This window comes from Microtus oregoni, unplaced genomic scaffold, assembly GCF_018167655.1.
Source record: "Microtus oregoni isolate MIOR12 unplaced genomic scaffold, Mior012 000009F_ref0000495, whole genome shotgun sequence".
In the NCBI taxonomy this organism is placed as follows: domain Eukaryota; kingdom Metazoa; phylum Chordata; class Mammalia; order Rodentia; family Cricetidae; genus Microtus; species Microtus oregoni.
This window is the reverse complement of record NW_024543068.1, coordinates 53,870,229-53,894,565: the sequence shown is the minus strand read 5'-3', so window position 1 is coordinate 53,894,565 and position 24,337 is coordinate 53,870,229. Positions and strand designations below refer to the sequence as shown.

Below are 24,337 nucleotides of genomic sequence, written 5' to 3'. Positions count from 1 at the left end.
GTTTGGTTGCTTGTGTATTTGGATGTTTTTCTTCTCTCGGGTTGCCACATTTGAAAATGCTTACTTTCTAAGCATTTTATCGTTTAAAGTAAATTCCAGAGCCAGTCTTTTTCTCTTTGTGCTTGAGTCTTGCTGACAGTCCCTTTCCTAATTCCCACTTCTTTCTCACAGAGCTCTTAGGTCTGTATTTGCTTTCATGCACTCAGGAGTTGGCAGAGATAGTCAGGACAGGTGGATTTTGTGCACATTTCTCATGGAACCTCGCAGATGCTCTCGTGAGTTGAGCAGCCTAAGACCTTGCGATAGGTAGTCTTACATGGTGCTGATGGTGTTTTCATGGCGGTTTCTCCCCAGCCTCTCACTGTCCTAGAGAGTAGGAGTGAGTGATTTTCTATACTTGATGAATTATACAGAGATTCATGTCTCAATTAAATTTCATTTAATTTACATTTGAGATTTTGAAAAGAGATTTTGACATGTAATTATAGTTTGAGACATAATGATCTGCATTTTAAAAAATGGCTCTGTTTTCTTATATTAATGAAGCGAAGGACTCACTTCTCCTCTTTTCTGCTAGATTTCTGGAACAAGTTATCAGTCAGTGGATCCTTCACTTTTTACGAGTAGTGAATACACACTTTACTTTCTTTGGGGATATCACTAGAGAACACATTGTCAATTAAAGTAGAGGTCTGGTTATTTTTCCTTTTAACTTTTAAAGCACTTGTCCCACCTTTTTCTTCCATAGATTTTTAAAGAATTAGAGAAAGTCTTCATGTTCTCTCTTGGCTTGTCTTCTAATTTTATGCATGTCTTTTCATGTAATAGGCATTTTTATTTCTTAGAAATACTAAATTTTATGTCTAGAAGAGAACATTTGTGCCCATGTCTTTAGTGTTAATATTTTTCTTTTTAGGCTGTTCTAAGTTTCTTGTTGTTTTATCAGTTGTTTATTTTTAACAATATATCCTTTAAATGCATGAAAGCATAAAGCAAAACGTTTTTAGTAAATTGCTTTTTCCCTCATTCAAACATACAGAACTTCTGGGGAAGTAGTATCATATTGTGGGATTAAGAGCACAGCTCTTGACCAGTTGCTGGGCTCAGACTTCATTCTGTAGCTCCAGTTAGAGGAGCTCCTGTGAGGTCTCTGCTAGAATTTCTTGTCCTGTCAAGTGGAACCTTGGTAGAAATGCCTGTCTCATAGGATAGCTATGTGGGTGTATCTAACTACTGGTAATGGCTTCTGTGTGACAGGCATCATTTTTGGGTGCTTATTTATCTATTTTTCCAACTGGACACTGATCCATGATCTCATGACCTTAGCATAAAACTACAGTTCAATGCCTTGCTGCTCTAGTGTCTTGCTACATGTTCACTGTCTCTTCTGATCTTTGGTGTCTCCTTGTTCTCACTAATTCATCGTTGGTTGTAGTGAGCTGCCTGATTGGCTTCTATGCTATCTTTTTCAAATAGCCCTTGAGCACAATTGATAAAGCCAATCCTTGATTGTTCTGGCCACTGTGTTTTAAAAAGCCAAATCTTTAGCTTGATGAAAAAGTCATTTATTATTTGATATGCCTAAGTCTGTAAGAGCAAGTTGACGGTATAATGTGAGCATTGTATATTGCTAAAATGTGTATGTAGTATGTGATGATCAGAGCATTTCTGTTACTAATATTATCATCAGTATAATTATCATTGGCCAAATAAAATATATTGATAATATATGTAAAGGTAAGGAAAGACAAATTTTAAGTAGGAAGTGCACATTTTAGCATGAGGCTTTGTTCATGTATATTTTGCAATATAGATACCTACTTCTATGTTTTTAAAATAATTAAGAAATAATTAAGAAGGTATATAGAACTCCTTTGTGAGATGATTTGAAAGACAGCAAAACATTTAGCGAGCTCTAAAACCTCTCTTTCATTTTTTTCACAATGGATCATTGTAATCTATCATTATATCAGTCTTAGAGTTTTGGTTAGTATTATAGCCTAAACTGCTGCCATGCCTTCCACATATGTCAGTGTTGGAAAACTAGTTGAAGAAGTGTACAGGTACCATGGCCATGAGGAGAAAGAAGCCCTTGGGAGTGAAGAAGCAGTGGTGCCCAGCCAGACTCCCAGTAGCATAAAGACCATGGTCCTGATTTGGATGACCTTTCTATGCCCTCAGTTTAGGGACAGCAGAACTGTGTCCTTCACTCAGTGGCGTAGAGGACAGATTGATGAGATACAAGAACTAGGAGGACTTAGTTTAGATTCATGTATGAAAACTGAGAAATGGAAAGTCGTAGTCGGGAGTGCTATCTGATAGTCCTCCAAAGCAAAGCACCAGTTATGTGCCACCATGAGTGTCATTGTCCTTGTCATCACACACCCAGCGTCTCAGTCCAGAGAGCGTTAGTGTAGCTGGCCTTCAGAATCTTCAGATAGCACACCATCCACAGATGCTCTGTTCTCCTACATGAAATCATAGAGTGTTCACGTTTGACCCCATATATTTTGATCATCTCTAGATTGGAAACCCAGTACAATGAAGTGCTATATAAACAACTGATGTACCGTAGTGGCTAGAGAATAAGAACAAAGATAAAAAAGTCTGTATATACCAGTACAAGCACATTTAAATTGAAGTATACAGAAGGCTAGCTGTGAAAATCACTTAGAGTGGCAACAGCTTTCCTTATGACTTCTTTCATAAGCCCAGAGCTCTGAGATGCCGAGCTTGAAAGTGGATTTCAGAAAGCAGCTTCAAGCCGGGTGATGGTGGCGCACGCCTTTAATCCCAGCACTCGGGAGGCAGAGGCAGGCGGATCTCTGTGAGTTCGAGACCAGCCTGGTCTATAAGAGCTAGTTCCAGGACAGGCTCCAAAGCCACAGAGAAACCCTGTCTCGAAAAAAAGCAAAAAAAAAAACCCCAGAAAGCAGCTCCAGGAGGAAACAGGAGCCACAGTAAGGAAAGTTATGTTCTTGAAAAATCAGAAATGACAATCTTAGTAATGTGTAGATATATTGAAAATATTCAGGAGAATAAATCCTAAGGTAAGTATGACAAGAAGAACCAAGGAGAGAACGTAAAATAAGAAATACAGTGGCTAAAACTGAGATGGATGTCCAGTTAAGAACTTGAGCAGAAGGGCCAAACTTCCATGTTGGCTGCCACGTGTGGCAATGTTGTGAAAACGGCGGAAAGAAGTGTGCAGGTGCCATAGGCCATGAGGAAAAAGGATGGCTCAGTTGGTAAAGTGTTTGCCACAGAAGCATGAGGGCGGTCACTTAGAGCCCCAGCATCCTGTCAAACCATAGCAGTACAGTGTGCTCTTGGAAACCTTGCAGGGCAGCTGGAGAAAGGAGTATCCGTGAGGCTTGCTGGTCAGCTAGGTTAGGTCCATTCTGTGAACAGCTCCAGTGAGAGACTGAGAAACATATCTGAGGTTGGTCATTAGCTTCTACATGAATGTACACACATGCTTGCACTACTGCAGGTATATACACACTAGATACACATGAGAGGCACTGAAGTTTTGGAGACTTAGAGCAGTGGTTCTCAACCCGTGAGTCAGGACCCCTTTGGGTGTTGCATATCAGATATCCTGTATATCATATGTTTACAGTATGATTCATAATAGTATCAAAATTAGTTATGAAGTAGCAACGAAGCAATTTTGTGGTTGGGGGTCAGCACATGATGAGGAACTGTATTAAAGGGTTGCAGCATAGGAACCCTTACTGAGCTAGAGTCAAACAGTAAGCTTAGAAAGAGAAGAGCTTGATTTAGTACAAAGTAGAACAGGATTTCACCTTCAAAGGCTCACTGACTTATATGGTATATGGAAAGTCAGTGGGATGAGGGCTTATTTATTTATTTATTGCTTGCTGCTGTTGCCAACTTTCTAGAACAAACTCCATTTGTGAGTTAGTGAATGTAATTGGTAGTTCTAAGGAAAGAACTACCAGGAGATGAGCCTTACCCTTTGGCTTTTTTGTTGTTCTTTAGTTGGACAGGTTTTAGTTAACTGCAAATGAACAGTAAAGGCTATTGTTATGTTTCCAGGGTTCCTGGTGTATGAAGTTTAGGAGACCCCACTGCTTCAACTCTGAGTAGTACGGTGGACAGTGGCAACATTCTTAATAATGACTAAAAGCTCTCGGGAAGAGCTGCAGTGGCCGCTGGCATCACTAGACTTTACCTTGTCTTACGTTGTAGTTGTTAGAAGACCATGAACTTGTGAGCACAGAGCACTGGAATCTGTTTTATCCTCTGATGGCATTCTTTCATCTGTCATTTCAAATTCTTCATTTCATGGTGTCTTTTTTGTTTGTTTTTGTTCTTCATCTTCCTCCTTTTGTGTCTTTTGTTTCTCTTCATTTTGTTTGAAATGACTAGTATATGCTGACTATGACCCATATGCTGTGGCAGGCGTTTGTAATGATCATGGCAAGACATACGCGCTGTATGCCATCACTGTACACCGGCGCAACCTAAACACCGAGGAGATGTGGAAAACCTACCGGCGTTACAGTGACTTCCATGACTTCCACATGAGAATCACTGAGCAGGTAATGAGGTTTGTAAAGCCTGTGGCCTTTATACTGTTTGTTGGTTCAGCTTTGGATCTACATTTCTCTAAGAATGTTCACATTGTATAAAGTTAATGAGAGAAAATAAGGTACTGATATTTTATATAACTGGTATAATTGGTGGCATGGTTTTAAGCAGTGAACCACTAAATCAGATGTAGAAACTTGAACCAGACTCACTCATTGCGAAGTAACAACAAAGCACCATGGTCTTGAAACTGGAAGAGTTTGGACATGGATGGAGGCAAGGGGGATCTCTGCAGATGTGGTGGTTTGTAGAGGGGAAGAAGACTGCTAAGACCATCTGAACACGGTGGTGGGTTTCAGAGGCATAACTTAAAGCTACAGTTACTTTGAATGGTACTTGCACCCAACAATGTTGCTGAAACCTGGGCACTTTGCTTAAGTTACTTTGAACCACAGTCTAAAATGAACCTGACATTAACCAAATACTGTTTTAAGTTCTTACTAAATTTAATCTTGTTTTGTGGAAGTAACTATAAAGACTTAATGTTGAATGAAAAGAAACTGTTTCTCTTGATTATTTTTGAAAAGCTATTTTTTCTTCTTAGAACAATACCAGATGAGAGATGTAATAGGTAATGTGTGGAGCTATCTTCCCCGTTGAAAGTCTTTGATTGATCTAAATATTAGTTATATAAGTATTATCAAGTCAATAAAATTAAGATAATGCCTAATTGAATTTTAGATAACATTGTACTGTAGAAATAAGACTTAATATATTTGAAAAAATATGGTTGGTACCATGATAGTCTCATTACAATATTTAGTAGATAGAGTAGGATAAACTAAGAGCTTTGACATTAAAAACAAGAGGTTGTTGATCAACTTCTCTATTGGTAATAGGACTGTTTTTAATGCAATAAGTAATTATCTTTGTGCATGTCTTTTCATTTATATTTTTCTGTGTTAATAGATCTTTTATGAAGGACTCTCCAACTCCCGTTAGAGAAAAGCTGTTTACTTCTTATGTATCAGATCATTGTCTAGAAGCAGGCAGCTCACATAGCTCTTCATGCACTTGAACTACTTAGCAGTGCATAAATACTTAATGACCGAAAGCAGTTTCACTTAGTGTGCATTGGTGGGAGTTTGGTTTATAGAACATTTTTTCTGTGGACAGATAGTTGTTATTTTTCTCTTAGCACAAGTAAGTAAGTAGTGCTTAAAAGTGAAATGATTTTAAAATTGGTTTCATTTTGTTTAATTTAATGAGTAATATTTTTTCTCAGTATAAGTAAATGAACTATCATTTTCTTTAAAGACCTTAATAAATAGTCTTTATGAACAGGTCGATAAAAATTAAAAATTTAATGTTATATGCATTTTAAGATGACTAGAATTGTCCATTCATTTATTTTTGAAAGATTTATTAAGTTTGTCTTATATGCCTGACTCTTCCCAATTCCAGGGAAGCAGTGAAGCCGACAGGCAGCGTCGTTGCTCCAGGAGTATACAGTGCTGTAGACAGCGTCGTGTCTGCATGGGCGCACAAACACTGGTGCCAGTGATGTTATTAAAGATTTGTTTTACAACTGAATAAGGGAGTTATGTGTTTGAGAATTAACACATTTTGACTTTTTAAAATATAACTTCAAACCTGCTTCAACAAATTTTTAGTGGTGTATTAAGAATCTAGACCCAATGTGTTTAATGTTCAAAGATAAAATCTTTGAGCTTAGAGTGTCTATGATTTATATTTAGTATAGCAGTTCTTTATAGAGGACATTCTAATTTAATATGTGTCAATTTTTACTTGTTTGGACATTTTTCTATTTTTCAAAATAATCCTGTATGTGTTTATAGCTTATATAAAATTTATTGCCTTTTCTCATGATAGTAATATAGAATGCTGATGTCCAGGCAGATAACTTAGAAAGGACTGTGTCCTTAAAACATAGACTTTCTGTTTTGTGATGTTAAGTACTGCTGTTGTTTGTTACCATTTTAAAGTTTATGGAAAAATTGTTATTTTAATGACGGCTGGCATTTCTGTTCATAAATCACATGCTGGAAATCATTCTACAAGCTGGATGCCTGAGGTCCAGGGTTGACAGGTTTGGTTTCTGAGGTTTCCAGGTTGTCTCAGACAAGGCCATGGCCTCTCCCAGTGTGTGTGCTGTCCTCCCCTGAGGATGGCAGAGTCAGCTTTACTTACCACTTAGTGATTAACTTAGTGACCTCACGAAAGGCCTGGTCTTGAACGTATGATTATGTGCGGGGTCCAGAGCCAAGGCCTTCAGCATGTGAACTTGGGGGAACGGTTCAGACCCTTGCACTTTGGTAAGAAAGGAAGCCAAGTGGGTAATTTAGAGTCATATACATAAATAATATTTAGGAGGTTGTCTATCTTTTAAAATAGCATAGGATGTTCACTTCCACAATGTAATTTAAAAAAAAAGGGAGGGGTATTGATGCACCAGACAGCCTGTTTTACATGTTGTATTTTATGAAGACTTATTCTTCTGACTTATTTATAACCAGATTTGTGAGTTATCATTACTGCACTGTACTTTTAACTTATTGTCCCTACCCGTTTGTTTCTTCTTGATAATGACTGAGGCAAAGGAATTATTTTGCATATATAGTGTGCAGTGAACGGGCTCATGTTCTCTCTCCAAACAGCCATTAAATATTTCGCTGTGTCAGTTTGTCAGAATCTTCCAGCTTGAGATGCAAATGATTCTTAACCTCATTCTCTCTCCCTTTCTCTGATCTGCAATAGGAATCAGTTTTCTTTATTGAAATAATGTAGTTTTTAAAAAGGATGGTTTTAAAAACTTTGCTTACTTCAGTGTATTTAATATGGAAAGAGGGAAGGGACTACCTGAAGCTTCAGGTCCTGCTCTTAGACCATGTTAACAAGCACTGTACTAAGAGCTTGTGCTTGAGAAGGTGCAGCAGATTGCTGTCATGGACCATGAAGATGCACCCAAATGTTAAGTCTGTAGCAGCTAGGCTGCCGGATTGCTTTTTCATAGTGTAATCCATGGTGAGGAAAAATTATTAATGCTTATTATAGTTGTATACAAAGCTGTAATATGGTTGCTGCCTATACTTAATAATTTGTCTTTTCTGCTTTTTAAAGAAATATATTACAGTGATTATTTTATTATCATTAATATTAGATTAGTTTTTATGACATTAAAAAGCCATAATGTCATAACTTTGGTTTTAAATTTTAAATCTTTAATACTCTGTTCATGAGTCAAATAGTTGCTAAGAAAAGTACTAGCTTTACTATGAAATTGTGAATAATCTGAAAATTAGAATGCCAAACTGAGACTTCATATGGCATATGCCCATTTTTATTTTTACCTGCCTTTGTTACTCTTTGTTTGATATTCTTTATTATTAATAAAAGGTTACTATCTTTTTGGCTTTGGGGACATGATTTCTGTGATGTTTTGTTTAATGTAAGAAAATATAACCTCAAATTACCTGAAGATACATTTGACATGTAGAGAAATTGTTATGTGGAAATCATTTCTCTTAAAAATAGAACTTCCGAATGTATTTTGTCTTGTAGTTTGAAAATCTGTCGAGCATATTGAAACTCCCTGGTAAAAAGACTTTTAACAACATGGACAGAGACTTTTTAGAAAAGAGGAAAAAAGATTTAAATGCCTATTTGCAGGTAAGGCCATTTTCCCATTTCTCATAGATTTCATTCACGATGATACAAACGTGGAGTGGATTTCCTCATTGAGTTAGTTTGATATAGCATGTGCTTGGCCTGCAGTGACCCGGGGCTCTGCCTCTCTTAGCAGTAAAAACGAAAACACAGCTGAGCATTTTGGCTGTAATAGTGGACTAATAATCGATTTTGAGGAGTGTATCAAATTGACATGTAGTCTTTTAAATAGTTTATTAACTATTTCTGTATTTAGTGGTAAACATTTTCTTTTAAGCACCAAGACTTGTTTCTTTATGTTTAGATGAGTATTTGTAGCATGTTTTTCAGATTATTGTATGTAGATACATCTATGCCATACCCAACAGTTAAATGCTCCCAGTTCAATACATAGTAACTTTTCACATGACCACAAAAACCAGTACAATTTTTTGTTCTCCAAATAGTTCAAGAGAGAAGTTGACCTGAATATGCTTCTTGGATCCGTCATCTTGGTCGTAAAATTTCCTCATAGGAAACAGCAAAACATATTTTACATGTTACATATTGCATGGGCTGGTAGGATGCCCAGAGATGCATTTTACGCCTGAATACGCGGAGCCCAGGTGGAGTTTATCCTAGTTCGTGTCTCAGAAGGACGTCCCCAGGGCACACAGGGTCCATTGCTCAGCTCCTCCTCCTCCTGTTTGGGAGCAAGAATTTTTGTCTGTTGCCTGTAGCTGTTTTCTTTCTTTTCTTTTCTTTTCTTTTCCTTCCTTTCTCTCCTTCTTTCTTCTCCGTCTTTCCCTCCCTTCTTCCTTCTTTTCTTCCTCCTTCTTCCTTCCATCTTCTTCATAAGCAGGAGACTTGAATAGTTACGGTAGGGACTCATTGGTCACAACCTATGTAATTATCATATGGCTCTTTTAGAAAAAAAAATCTTTTAGAAAAAGATTTAGGAAACTCCCCTTAGAATCGAGTGAAATTTAAAAGATAATATACTGAATATTTTGTTTAGCAGCGTTTCCTTTCATGTCTTCTCTTAAATATTCACTCACCCCTGTGACTAGCTTTGCTATGACTGTAATTGTTTTTACCTGTTGTCTGTACTGAAAGGACAGGAAGAGAACTCGAAACTGAACGCATGAATGCTGCGTTTCTAAAACTCTTCTTAAACATTTTGCCTGAAAAATATTCAGTTTTGGTTCTAGTTTTGTTTGTACCGTTGATGGCTTTTCCCAAATGAAGTACTAAAAGTCTATTTTTAATGGTGGCTCTACTGTATACTTTTAACTGATGTATCACACCTTGTGGTATAGAACGAACTAAGCTAGACTATATTAAGTTCATTAGCATTTGTGGAAGCAGTATTTTGTTTTGTACTTTTTAAATAACACCTGAAAGTTTTTATTTATGTATATCAAAATTTTGGTTTTATTAATGTTAAACTTCAGCATAATTATATGAAACAGTTTTCTACTGTGTTTGAATTGTGGAGTCAGAAAATAAAGTATTTTATATTCTTAAATTATAAGATATCTTACCCTCTTGAACTACCTTGTTTTCCCTGTTAGCTACTTTTGACTCCTGAGATGATGAAAGCATCCCCAGCCTTGGCGCACTGTGTGTTTGATTTCCTTGAGAACAAAGCCTACAGTAAAGGGAAAGGAGATTTTGCTCGCAAGGTAAGCATGGTGTTAATTTCCTTTTAAGATATTCTTTCATGGCTCCTTTTTAATAAAAGAAAAATACAGATTTACACGTTTTAAAATGATATGCTAAGTGTATCTAGGCATCTTGGCTTCAGTCCGTGCACTGTTGCCTGGGATATCTGTTAATCCTAAAGATGGAGGAGAAAGACCACCAATCCAAATCATCATAACCACATTAATCAAGCAGTTAATAAAGACAAGTTTGTGTGTATGTGTGTATGGGCGCTCTCTCACTCGCTCTCTCTCTAAAAGTCGGGTTCAGGATATCAGCATTGGATGGGAGGAAAACAAGGTTTTTATTGCTCAGGGCTAGAATCTTTCCAAGTGGCAGATTTGGTGGGCAAAATCGGGGGCGGGTGTAGGAGGTACACAGGGAGAGCATTAACTTGAAATGAAGACCTGACTACCAGATGGTCATAAGATGGTGATAACAATCCTTGGAAACAGAGATGTGGTTGCTGTTTCCCAGAACAGGCAGTTTTCAATGTGAGACTTGATAGATATTCTCCTAAGGTCCTGTTTTCAATGTGAATCTTGGTAGATATTCTCCAGGTCCTGTTTTTAGGATTCTACATGTCAAACTGGACATGGTGGCACAGACCTTAAATACCCAGGAATCAGGAGGCAGAAGCAAGCAGATCTCTGAGTTCAGGTCATCGTGATCTACAGAAAGAGTTCCAGGACAGCCAGTGCTACACAGTGAAACCCTGTCTTGGAGAAACAAAAGAGAAAAGGAATTCTGCCTATGTGTTGTTGATTAAGAAGGAATACTCCATAAAGCCTGCACATCAGCCTCAGCCTCACTGGTGGCTGTCCTACTTTTCTGTGGCTGTGGTAAAAGACCAGGACGACTCTCTGGAGCATATGGTGTCAGAGCAGAGGCATGGCATCAGGGACAGCTGGCTGCTTGTATCTGGATCTGCAAATAGAAGACAGAACACTGCAGATAGCTTGACCCTGTAGACCTCAGCACCCTACCCCAGTAAAACACCTCCTTCCAAGTCCATGTTTCTAATCCTTGTCAAGCAGTTCACCACCTGTGGAGCGGTATTCAGATATATGGGCCGCTCTCACTCAGACCCTCACACTCCATCTCTGGCCCCCATAGGCTCGTGGCCATACACAGTGCAGAATGCATTCAGTCTTCATAGCTTTCAGTTTCAACTCCATGTCCAAAGTCTTTTCTGAGTCTCAAGGCATTCTTTTAACTGTAAACCCCTGTAAGAGTTGAAAGCCAACATCAAACTTCCAGCATGTGATTTCACAGAATACACCTTACTATTCCAGAAGGAGGGTCGGAAGGGATGTTGGATCCAAGCTGTAGCTGGAGGTTTCTCCCCACCCGCCAGTTCCTGAATAACTGCTCTGAGGCTTAATATTAATTACAAACTGGCCTGTAAGCTCAGGCTTCTTATTAACTAGCTTTTACAACCTAAATTAACCCATTTATATTAGTCTGTATTTTACCATGAGGCTCAGGGCTTGTTACCTCACATCTTGCTTCTTTGGTGGCTGCTGGTGTCTCCCTGACTCCGCCTACTTTCTTCCTGTATTCAGTTTGAGTTCCCCGCCTAGCTATATTCTGCCCTGCCGTAGGCCAAAATACCTTCTTTATTAACCAATGATAATAAAACATATTCACAGCATACAAAGAGTGTGCCACATCCCAAAGCAAGACCGAAATCCAGGAGGGAAACTATGAGTCTGTAACTCTAGTTCCATGTCTGACATCAAAAGGCCCAGGTGGCTGCCCCCTTCTGACTTTGTCCACTGCAGTGGGCGTCTGTCTTGACTCATCTCACTCTCTGTAGCCCTTTGGCAGATGTCTTATGCTATGGCTCATATTTCACTATTGCTTTGGATTATGGTGGAAGTTTGCAATAGTTAATTCTATTTGTATCAATATTTGGGAAGGTATTCAGAATTTCAATAATTAAACAATGAAGGCTTATATTCCTTTCCTAACAGTATCCTCAGTGAGATTTTCAAATCACATATATGAATTATAAAGATACATTCTAAAGTACACTAAGTCAACAGGTGTGTGTGTGTGCGTGCATGTATGTGTGTAATGTTTAATGCAATGGCATACTATTGACAAGAAAATTATTTTGTCTTCCCATGGTATATTTCTATATTTTCTTAGGCTCCTGAGTTGTGTAACTGATCTGAATATAATTTCTTTTTTGCTTTAGATGGACACTTTTGTAAATCCGCTTCGCAACTCTATGAGGAATGTTTCAAATGCAGTCAAATCCCTTCCTGATAGCTTGGCAGAAGGAGTGACAAAAATGTCCGACAACGTAGGCAGAATGTCTGAGAGGTTAGGGCAGGACATAAAGCAGTCCTTCTTTAAGGTAAGCAGCTTCCCCAAACTGCCAGACATACGTCTCTAGGAGCGAAAAGCTAAAGGGACACTAAGAATTCACTCATCAGTCTGTCGTAAAATTTTAAAAATTCGTTTACAGTAAATTTAGCAAAGTTAATATTTTGCATCAACTTACTACACTGGACTGTATTGATTCTCTAATGGTGTAGATTTCTTTTCAAATAAATAAGTTGTATTTGCGGATGAGTTACACTTAATATTCACTCAGATATACAGTTTAATTTATCCTGATTCAGACAGTGGAGGCCCATCAGGTCAGTCAGGAGAGGTCTTCCCTGGCCAGTGTGGTGTATACACCCCGGGCCATACATCCCGAGACCTTTATTGCATTTCTCACACTCGTAAAATCATTTTGATGTAGTTGTTTGTTAAGTATGTTATCAGAGCTGTAAAAGACAACCCATAAACCTAACACTTGAATTACAAACTAATTCCATGTGAGTCTGAATGACACAGACACATAATTGTTGAATGAAGATTTCTTTTTCTTACTGGTAGAGGCATTTCCTTTTTCATTAAACATTGTACTTTCAGTGGGCTTTGTCCTCATGGTGGTTGTGGACAACTGGAACGTGGGCATGAGTGGCAGTGCTGCCTCTGGCGCAGAGCACCAGCAGATTCCCAGGCTGTAAACATGGTCGATGTTTTCCTCCTTTCTGCTCATCACATCACTGGTCAATTGCTTAACCCTGATAATACGCTTCCCAGGGTCTTCAAGAAAGAGCAGACTGGAGCTCTGTTCCTGGCCATCCCCAGTGCAAAGTCGACAATGTTCAGCTTTGTTGATATTTGCTCCAAAAGTCAAATCCAGTGCTTGCCTTTGCTTTGAGTTATGATGCTGTTGGGTTACTTCACTGGGTACTGTGTTAACTTTTTATCATTTTAAATGTATAGGTGCCTCCTTTAATTACGAAGACTGATTCAGATCCTGAGCATTGTCGAGTCTCAGCTCAGCTCGATGATAATGTGAGTTCATCTTTACTCTGTGGTTCTGTTTTAGCATAGGGTGGCAGAGCTTCTAAAATAAATGTGCGTGTATCATTCATTCAGATTCCCATGTTGGGTTAAACATGGTGAATCCTTAGGGACTGAACATATTTCTGATATCAGCACTCTTCATTTAAAAAAAAACAAATCCCAGAAATTACCAGGACCCTAGAAACCACTGTCCTCCTGTGCTAGTATAGCCTTGGAGGTTTTCATACTTTATTTTATACTTGTGAATAGACGACAAAGGGGGTGCTCCGTGGCCAGCGTCGCTGCTCAGCTCTGTGAGGTCTTCTGTGCTGTGTCCTTCAGTTGTTTTTTCTCAGAGTTTGTGTCTTTGTAGGATGTGTGCTTAATCTTATAAGTTTGTATATGGGACTATGCATAGAACTCTATGGACATTTTAGTTCATATCTTAAAATTGAAAAAGATAAATACACATTCTTCTACTTAGAAATTCAATTTCTGAGTCCGAAAATGTATATAAATTATATAAATTAAAATTTAATATGTGCTACTAAATACTTTTCCAAAACTAATTGTACCACTATCATTCTCACCAGCAGTATGTGAGAGTTTTAATATCCTGCATTCTGCAGAGAGCCTGCATTTGTATCTGTCATTCAACCTTGCCATGGTCATACTGACGTAGATGCATGTATGTTGTCACCCATTCAGTGGCCTGTTTGTGGGTGTCTGAATCTTTCATCCCTTTTCCTATTGGCACAGTTGTCTTTGTTTTTGTGTGTTTCATTAGTATGGATACAATCTGAGTACGAGTTCTTTGCTGTGTGCGTGAGTGTGTGTGCGCTCATGTGTGTGCGCGTGCGCGTGTGAGCCCTATATGTAAATTTACCAACATTGGGGTCACAGTGATGCTGTCCTGTGGTTTTACAAACCCTTTGCTTTACCATGGCAACATTTAAATTTGCACGTCCTCTCTGATGATTGGATAAGCACTCAGCTGGCCTACGCACCATTTACCCATTGTTTGGTTTATGTGTGATTCAGCTTTTGTGTTTTTTGATTTGTTTATGGGCTCTGGTCTTTTAGGCAGATTTATTTTAAAGTTACAGTTTCACTTTTAAGTTTCCAGATGGATTAGTTTATAATAAACTGTCTTGATTATTATTATTTTTGCTTCAAGATTCTTTTGGAATACTTCATGAGTTTAATGTGTATTATCTGTAACATCTTTTACTATGTGGGTGGATTTTATAGTTTAATGTTTTTTATAATGTCTTTTCAGATTTATGTTGTTATTTCTTCAGATAATTTAGCAGTATTTATTGTACCACGGTAATGAAGTGTGTCGTTCTTCCCTCAGCTGTATTTAAGTTATAATCTATCCATTTGTGGCATAGGAACTACACTAATCAGTGCTTGTAACACAGTAGTGAAAATGTAAAATCCTTGCCTTTTCTCATTATTTAAGGTACGTAATTGATCAGGAAAGTGGTATCAAACTGTTGGAAATTTGAAGATGGCCAGCAGTTAGATAAGTTCCTAGTCAGTAACTGCTTTCTGCTGGCACGCATATTCCCATGTGAGAGCATTCCAGCTGCCTTTTATTATTAGTTTGCACTGTTGACTGGAGATTTTTGTGATTAAAGTATTTTTTTTAATTAATAAAAACTTTCCAGATAGCATATTCTGATCCTGCATTTTCCTCCTCCATCTTGTCCCAGCCTTTCCCACAATCCACCTACCCAGTTCTACCACCTGTGTTCCCTTTCTTTCTGTAGAAGACAAGCAGGCACTCCTTTTGGTGGTGCACACCAGTAGGATTTGCTGAAGGAGATGGAGGCAGGAAGATCACGAGTTCAAAGCCAGCCTAGGCTACACATAAAAAAAAAAAAAAACAAGCAAACAAACAAAAACACCCAGAATTTTTAAGAAGAAAAAACACAAGAAGTTCACACATGCACAAAACCATAAAAACATAAAATTGGAAATCATAATGTACAAGAAAAAGACCAGTGAGATAAAAACTGCCTAAAGAGAGCAATGTGAGACTAAAAGTCTTCTAAAAATTATATGAACTTGTAGGTGTACTAATTACATTCTTTTAGGGTTGCTAATTTCATTTACTAATTAATTATTCCAATTATATAAAGTATTAATAGCATAGTATTTTATGCCAGTTAAGGCATAAAATTTCCAAAAAATTATATGTTTTATAATAATAGTTTAATTATTTACTAGATTGTACTTTAACTTTTTTCCTGAAAATAGTTTTATATATACATAAATATGTTTGTAAAAACTGTATATAAAGCATTAATTAAGCAAAAACATATTCTTTTTCTGTTTCAGCTGTTAAATATAAATAAGAATACTTTTCTTCCTTTTTTTTTTGTTTTGTTTTAGAAGCAGGTTTTCTCTGTGTAGCCCTGGCTATCTTTGGAACTTGCTCTGTAGACCAGGCTGGCCTCAAAGTTAGAGATCCGCCTGCCTCTGCCTCCCAAGTGCTGGGTTTAAAGGTGTGCACTACCATTGCCCAGCCAAAATTTTTTTATTTTATGAAAAAATATTTTCAGAAAATTATTACCTATTTTAATATTATGTTGCCAGACTGCTAAAAGCTAGAACTAATTTATATTTCTATAAGATTATCATCATGAATCTTAGAAATTACTTAACATTGCAGGGTTATAAAATTCTAGTATGTAGAACTGTCATGTGTAGGCACATTTTCCCTGAGTTAAGATGTTGTGTCAGCTTTTCCTCTGGCATCTCCAGTGGTGATGTTTGCTCAGTACAACAGTCATTTACAGTCTGAAGCTCACCAGTTGTTGTGGGTTTTCTTCTCTCTTTTTTTTTTTTTTTCCAGGTAGATGACAATATTCCACTTCGGGTAATGCTTCTTCTAATGGATGAAGTGTTTGATTTAAAAGAGAGAAACCAGTGGTTACGAAGGAATATCAAAAACTTACTGCAGCAGCTGATTAGAGCTACGTATGGGGACACCATTAACAGGTAGCCACTCCCTGCTTCCTTATGGAGAGCCCGGTGACTAGCCTTAACCTTGACCTCCATAAGGGAATGAATGGGTCAGTCGTGATCAGGGACTCTTTCCTCAGAACTTTTTAAGACCATTCTCCCCACTCAGAGTGTCGCTCTGAGACTTGTGGTGGTTCTACTCGCCTGCTGAGACTTGAAGATTGCTCATTCAGATCTCTTTCCTTCCAGGAAAATAGTTGACCATGTTGACTGGATGACCTCGCCCGAACAGGTAGCTGACTCGGTGAAGCGATTCAGGTATGTCTTAAGACGCTCTTCCGTATAGTCAGAGTGTAATTGCTATACGTATTGTCTTTTAACGTAATGCCTTCCTTTCTTTCCTGGTCTTGACACTAGTTTTGATGAGCAAAGACATATGAGAATTATAAGCATATTTGAGACTGGTGAGATACTTAGAACAGATGTCCTCTGTGTCTGCACTGTGGCCCATGTCCCACCCCACCCTGCACATATACATATGCATATGCACATGTGATAACTGACAAACACTTGTCCTGTGGAGCTATGGACTTCTCTAAACTTTGCAAAGGTGCAAAGAAAACATTTTTCAAATGATTAAAGTGATAGCTGAGATTTTATCCCATAGATAGCTTTAAGATTGTTGAAATAGTATTAGAAACCTGGGTCTGGTGGGATTTGGAGGAGGGGAGGGGTAAGGGGATCAGAGGTTAATGATCAGCCTTGACTATGTTGTCAATTCAGGTGCCAGCCTTGGCACTTGAAAACCCTGTTTCAAAAGTGTAACATTTCTTATTTTGTTTTCACATTGTAACATTTCTTATCATAGAAATCACTCAGTGAAGATTTTGGAAAATTGTATCTGACACTGGTTTAATCTTTAAATGAGGACAGTACAAATTAAACAACATTGAGACAGTAATTTTTACGTTTATACTCCAGAATTTGTTGACCACTCTGCCTGTCAGGCCCTGAGAAGGGAGAGATAAGATGCAGTTTCTTCAGAGTAAGGCAGAAAGCAAATAAAGAAGTGAGCCCCTCTGTAACTATGAAGACAGGCATGCATAGGAGCTCCTGTTCATTTTAGTTAGGGCAGATGAATTTTCAGATTGTACTTAACTGGGGAAGTTTAGCTATGGGTGGACCCTTTCTCTAGAGATGAATGGATTGATTGTCTTAGTATGTAGAACATTCACACAGCAAAGATGGTTTTATCTCCTTATAGCCAAGGTGTTTCTAGTTTTCACTAAGATGATTTCTCTGAAGGCATGTCCAGTGGTGATGGTGGGGCTTAGTTAGTGTATTTGTACATGGCAGTATTGAGAGGACGCCTCAGGGTCAAAAGGTAGACTCTGACTGTCTAGGGAGTCTCGTTCCTCCAGACCTTTTCAGTTCAGGTCCCCTTGGAACTAACATCAAGAAACAGGATTGAAATCCACTAGAAGATGGAGAACAAGTTGTTTGTGGCATATACACAGTAGACATCAACTTGAGATTCCCGCTGTCTGAGTTAGCTGGGGATTGGGATGGCATAGCCGAGACAGACTGGCTGTTAAGCTGCTGGGCTTTCCAAGTTCAGGGTGCTGTGGGTGCATTTGTATAAGATGCTTGCTTAGTAGGTGCTTGCTTTGTCATGTGCTTATCCACACTTTCCATTTTATTAGTGTTTGCAAAGTACTAGGGGCCCAGAATTTTTCTGCTACTTTGTGTGTATATTCTTTTATACTTCAACTGAATCCTGCTCTTGGATTATGCTTGTTATTTGTCTATATAAAATTCTAATGCTGTCTTGCTTTGAGTCTTTCATTTCTTAGCAGTTTGTAATGATGTTATCAACTATTGTCATTACAAAATGAAATCTTTACAAATAATGTTTAATTTTCTTAAATAGAGATGCATTTTGGCCCAATGGCATTTTAGCAGAAACTGTTCCATGCAGAGATAAAGCAATCCGAATGAGAACAAGGATTGCAGGAAAAACAAAATTGTTTGCAATTATGCCAGGTGAGTGAACACTTTTAATTAAAATTCGATGTGTTTGTATTTTTTCTGACATTACTTTTTGATATTGACATCATTTTTGTTATTCTGTTGACTGCCAGACAGTGGCTTCCTGTCTGCTGGGCAGTGCGCTTGGCATTGTGTCCATCCTAGCCAGTCCTCCGAGCCGTCCTCTGCAACAGCCCTGCCCCCCCAGAGCTGTGGTTAGCAGCAGGACTCTGACTGCTGCTTTGAAACCTTTAGGGAGCTATGTAAAGAGAACTTGACGGATGGATGGACTGTCGGTCACGGCGTAGGGACAGCCTCGTGTTTGTTGTTATTTTAAGGATAGACTTGAGTATAGTTGGCAGACTGCTTGCCTGGCATGCACAAAGCAGTGCATATAGTGGGCATCACAGATGTGCTTTTTATCCCTGACCCTTGACCAGCCTGGCTGACTTGAGACCCCCCCCACACACAGACACGCAGATGACTAGATTCCACGTATGAGGGATAACATGGGGGGTTCTTGCTTATTTAGTATTATGCCTTTTAAGTCTGCAAACTGCTAAATTTTTCTGTTCATTTCTAATAGCAAAATAATGGTTTTGTTTTGGGGTCGCTTATGAATAATTCAAGGACGCTCAAAGACAGCTCTCCAGCGTTCTGTCTGTGGTAATTTGATGTTGTCCACATAAGCTCCAGCAAACCTGCCTCATAGTCGTGACAATGTTTCATTATTTTTGCTTTTGTTTTTCGAGGCAGGGTTTCTCTGTGTAACAGCTCTGGCTGTCCTGGAGCTCACTCTGTAGACCAGGCTGGCCTCAAGCTCACAGATCCACCTGCCTCTGTCTCCTCGTGCTGGGATTAAAGGTGAAGGGCACCACCTCCTGGCAACTTTTTTATTCTTCACTTTCTCTTGCTGGAACTCTAAACCCCAGTCCCGTTTGTCTACCCTCATTTCTCACCACTTTTTATTTACTTCTTTCTCGTTTGTTTTTTGAAGTTCTGTTTGCCCAGGATAATCCTTAATTTCCTTGTCCCTATCCTTGTCCTGCCCAAGGAACAAAATCAGCTGCAGTCATTGTTGTCCAAAGGACGTTTTCTTTGTTTCACTGTAAGCATCTCCACACCGTGAGCAGCTTAACTAAAATTGTACACATCTGTATGTTTATAAGGATATTGATTGTTAGAAATCTTCATTCGTGGGGTTGAGGGAAGAGCATTAGGATCGTGACTCTAATCTGGAACCTAAGAGCTCGGCTCTGACGCTCCTGTGCATGCTGTCTCTAGTGTGGGAAGGCGGTGCTGGATGCAGGTGCTGTTCACATCTCACTCTGCTCTGGCTCTTTACATTCTGGGTTCGTGATCATGATGTCTGCGGAATGAAGGTGTGTGTTTCCTCTGCTCCCTACAGATGAACTGAAGCACATCATTGGAGCGGAGACCACACGGAAAGGCATTCTTCGTGTCTTTGAAATGTTTCAGCACAACCAGCTAAACAGAAGAATGGTGTATGTCTTCTTAGAAGGCTTTTTAGAAACCTTATTTCCACAGTATAAATTCCGGGAACTTTTCAACAAACTTCATTCAAGGTCAAAGCAGATGCAGAAATATAAACAGAAACTTCAAAGTACTCAAGCGCCTTCTTTACAGAAAAGGTGACACTCGAGCCTGTCAACCTGGTGTGCTTTTCTCCAGGACTAATGGTGTGACTCACGTACTGTTGCATCTACACCAGTAAAGACCGTGTCTCCAGACAGACCTAGTCCATCCATGAGACTGGGCCTTCTCATCTCACCTGTAATCCAGCCACTACCAAGAGAGAATCCTGTGTCTTAAATGATTTGGTGCATACTTTGCAACATTGAGAGGATACTGCCCCGTCTCATTCAAGACTGGAGTTCCAAACGAATCAACATTGCCCACCAGTGGTGAAGTGCCGGAGTGCTCTTAGGAGCTAGGGAGCGCACAGCAGTGGGTCCTCGGCCACGAGCCTGTTAACTGTGCACACTGCGGTGTGGCTGGGGGAGAGAGGGCTGTGTCCCTCGGTGACCTGCTGTCACGTGGGTCAGCAGGTGAGCATCTCTATAACAAATGTTTCAAGGTCTGGGAAAAGTGACAGGACGCCCTTAGTGTAGGAATAACCCTTCCCCAGAATTACAGTTTGGTTGTGTAAAGTAAAGCGCTATAAAATAGAACCAATCAAAACTAGAATTTGATTGGATTTATTACTCATTGGTATAAATCCCCATTGATTTTTATGTGCTCTAAGGGCTCAACTCGCTCTTATGGTACTCCACTCTCTCCTTTTCCTTTGGCATTCTGTGCAGAAGAAGCATGTGGTAGCTCTCTTATAAGTTCAAATTTTTTAAAAATCTTTTAACAGATTACTGATTATATAGAAGGGGAATTATTTATTGTAAGAACTGCCAAATACGTTCTGTTCTTCAAAAAATTGGAAATTTAAACAGTACTCTATTAAAAGGTACCATATGATAACTTTAATCATATGATCTAGACATGCCTTAGGTAACTACCGACATAGCAAATCAAAGGATTAATGAGCTTATAGTCCTATGTAAACATACAAATGCCTAATTCTACTATATGTACATATATGAAAATAAATAATGAAAACAGAACTGTACTATTTTTTAAAATATGCTTTTATTTATATTTCGCATAATGTAAAATTCTAAATAAAGCTAGTACACAAAACCCTTTGGTGTATACATTTAACTCCCTAATATAATTTTATATATCAGTGAAGCAAAATACCTTCTCCAGTTTTGAAGCCTTTACATCTCCTGGTGTTCCCCATTTGTCCTTTAAGAAGTCTTCATATCCCATGTATGCAGGATTTCTGTACTTTTAAATACTTCCCATGACTAGGGGTTTGGGATATATCAGCTCTTTTTGTTTTACAAATATTTAACACTAAAACCTTAAAATAGTGAAGCTACTTTTCAGACCACGAGCCAGTATCCTGGAGTTAGAACGTTTGGGTGCTTACAGTAAAGGTCAGACAGAGTATTGATGTCCCGGTCATTGGGAGCTTTGAGATTGGGACAGTATACCCATGTCTTGCTTTCACGTAGATCCTTCTCACCCAGGAAAGCCTGCGAACAGAGAGGAGCCTTCCCGCAAAGCTCTGATGTTCATCAGTGCTGTTGTGCATATCTCTTATGCACATATTCAGAACGTGTTGCATGTCTTTCAGAATTGCATAAGAATCCTTTCCTTGCAACTGTCAAGAAGGAGAAGCCCCTGTCTCTCTGGTGGGAGAACTGTTTCTTATCCTCACCTTACATCCTGCCCTTGCCCTGCCAGCCCCTTCCTTCCTCTACCCCAGGCTTAATGGATGTGTCAGACAGACCTGTAGGGAGCCAGCGTGGCCACCAGAGTAGTGATCTTCATACATGTCCCTGCCCGTTCCAATTATATTTTTACATGAATAAATCTTAGTATATACAGAAGGATTCATGCAAGAGCTACTGTGTACATGTGAAATGCATTTTTATGTAAAATGAGAAAACTGACCGTTAACCAGGGGAAAAAAGGTCATATAAAATGCACGTGCTCCTAATAGCCCTGCAAGACAACTGCAACCATACCAAAACAGAACAGTGAAAACACAACCATTTGAGCAAATGTTTTTAAAATAAGTTTTTGAGAAGAGTTTATATTTCAGGAGCAGAAATGTCAAATGGTCATGTGTCTGCTTGCCTGTGCTTTCCCGTGGAGAGTGTAGCCGTGCTACGGCTGCGGATTACCTGTTGAGTGACTTGGTCCAGCTGTGTATTTAACCCAGACGCCAAGTACATTGTGCCACATGTAATAACGTTGTTATATCTCGGGCATTTATTGCACATATGAGCATACACGAAGAAGCTTTATGTCTTCTCATGTTGAGTTTCTGAATGCTTTCAAGTCAGTAGTGCCTTTAGGCAAGGACCTTCAGAACTAATCATTCTTTTGGATTTTCTGATTTTTTTTCAAGTAATATATAACTACATAGAAACCAACACAGCCCATTCACCTAGAATCTGATTGTGTGACATTAAATGTAGCACTCAGATGAGTATTTCTTATAATTAGGGTCTTCTATGTAGTTCCTGGAAACAGTCGTGCCATTGACCAATGGATGCACTTCGTTAGCCTTAATTTAAAACAAACAAAAAATTCTTGAATATTTCAGTTTGATCACTATAAGTTTTTGCTGCAGATTCTTGGGGAAAAATAAACAGTTAAATGTAACCTAAAAGTGTACCGATTTTAAAAAAAAATTAAGAACACCCTAAATTTCACAATCCACAGTTTTAATTTTGTGCAATATTTTTATTTGATGCATGTCTATTTGAGTAATTGTAAAATAAGTACATTTTTAATGTTTTGAGATCTGTAGTTCTGTCTTGTTAATCCAACAACTTCACTCTGTTGTTGCTGCACCTTAATTGAGGACTTGTTTTATAAGTCTTGTCAGTCCTTGTGAAGTTCTTTTATCAGTAGAAAATTTTGCTTATGGGAGCGTGGCTCCTGTACTCTAAGGGAAAACTAAAGAGCACATTCTCGGGTTTGTTAGCAAATGTCCTTGTGCATATCACTGTACATACGTGTTGGTCGTGCCTACCTGCTCTGTCACTGCTCCCCTCCTCTGACAAGGGGAATCCTCAGAATGTCAGTTATTTTTATTAACTAAAAAGATGAAAATTTTTATTTGGTTTGTGTTATGTTCTGTCCATTAGAAAATACTAATAAAGTATTAACAAACACTTTCATTGAGTTTACTTGGTAATACGTGTTATTTTTTAAATGCCTGCTCAATGGTCTTGTTTCTACAATCTCTGTGTTCTTTAATTTCAATTTGAAGTTGAACAGTCATGTTTGAAGAATCTAGATGAGCTACTGTGAATAGTGAAAATTAGCTGAATTTGATTTTTTTCCTTTTATGGCTACACAGTCTTAAAGAAACTTTATATTGTCCTTTCACCTAAAATTATATAGCGATTTTCCAAAACACAAAGATTGAGAAATAGTAATTCATTAGCGAGTTGTATTTTATGTCACTTGAGATTCAAATTTTGGATGGTATTTTAGACATGTTCTTGCCTTGTTGTGTTTTGTTTCTTCAAGACAGGGTTTCTCTGTAGCTCTGGCCGCCCTGGAACTCGCTCTGTAGACCAGGCTGGCCTCGAACTCACAGAGATCTGTCTGCCTCTGCATCCTGAGGGCTGGGATTAAAGGCCTGCACCATCACCGCCCAGCATGTTCTATTCTCAAAGACAGTTGATGCGGCATGCAATAATGTGCTTGGTTAAGATGCGTTTAGCATTCTTGGCCTAGATCACAGACTGCTCAGACATCAAATAAATACCTAATACCTCACTAGGAATTGGCATAATATTTCTTAGAACTATGCTCTAATTATCAGTCCCTTTAGGATGTGCTGTGACAGGGAGTCTAGTGTTGCACAGAATACTACAGTGGTAACATCCAGAACCTTGTTCAGGGCGCCTTGCCGGGCCTCCCCATTTCCTAAGCTTCATTGCTCGGAGAATTCCTTGGTGTCCCTGAAATGGGGAATCCCAGAGACATGAAATGAGGGTTAATTAAAATGCGCTCTTCAGCTCCGGAAGGGAGCCTCATGCTTTTCATAGTGCGCTTCCTGTGGAGAATGAGTTCTTTAACCAGCAACTTTTGATAAAAACACTTCCCCCACCTTTCAGCGTCATCGTTTTTCCCAGAAGGAAGTATTGGAGCTTTTAAGAGTGCAGACTGGAGTTAACTGCGCAGGGTTCTAATTTTGGCCCTACTGATTTCAGTCTACATGGCCTTGGCCTTGTTGGCACAAAAGTGCAGCTCTTATCTCGAATGAAGTAGGAGGTAGTTTCTTCCGGAGCTGAAAATGCCTGGCTGTGGCCTGAAGTACACATTTAGTGTACTCAAAATACCATGTTCTCATGTAAGTTTCGTGAAGGTTTTATAAATCAAGACATATTTCAGTTTTATTGGTGGGACTATAAGGTGGGTTATGCCAAAGACTGCTAAAGATTCAGACAGT

General features: G+C 38.8%; 1 protein-coding gene across 3 annotated transcripts in view; it reads left to right on the top strand.

Moving 5' to 3' along the window:
* Snx13 (sorting nexin 13) overlaps positions 1–23,059 on the top strand; it is a 92,629-nt gene extending 69,570 nt beyond the window's left edge. For 2 of the 3 annotated variants that reach the window (XM_041657975.1, XM_041657977.1), the window contains 9 exons: positions 4,396–4,568; positions 8,140–8,247; positions 9,798–9,908; positions 12,131–12,292; positions 13,219–13,290; positions 16,145–16,290; positions 16,504–16,572; positions 18,185–18,297; positions 19,691–23,059. In XM_041657975.1, the coding sequence (XP_041513909.1) occupies positions 4,396–4,568; positions 8,140–8,247; positions 9,798–9,908; positions 12,131–12,292; positions 13,219–13,290; positions 16,145–16,290; positions 16,504–16,572; positions 18,185–18,297; positions 19,691–19,938 (1,202 nt within the window). In that variant the 3' untranslated portion in view covers positions 19,939–23,059. The remainder of the gene's footprint in view (positions 1–4,395; positions 4,569–8,139; positions 8,248–9,797; positions 9,909–12,130; positions 12,293–13,218; positions 13,291–16,144; positions 16,291–16,503; positions 16,573–18,184; positions 18,298–19,690) is intronic. The other variant, XM_041657976.1, reaches the window with a different exon arrangement.
* Positions 23,060–24,337: the final 1,278 nt, after the last annotated feature.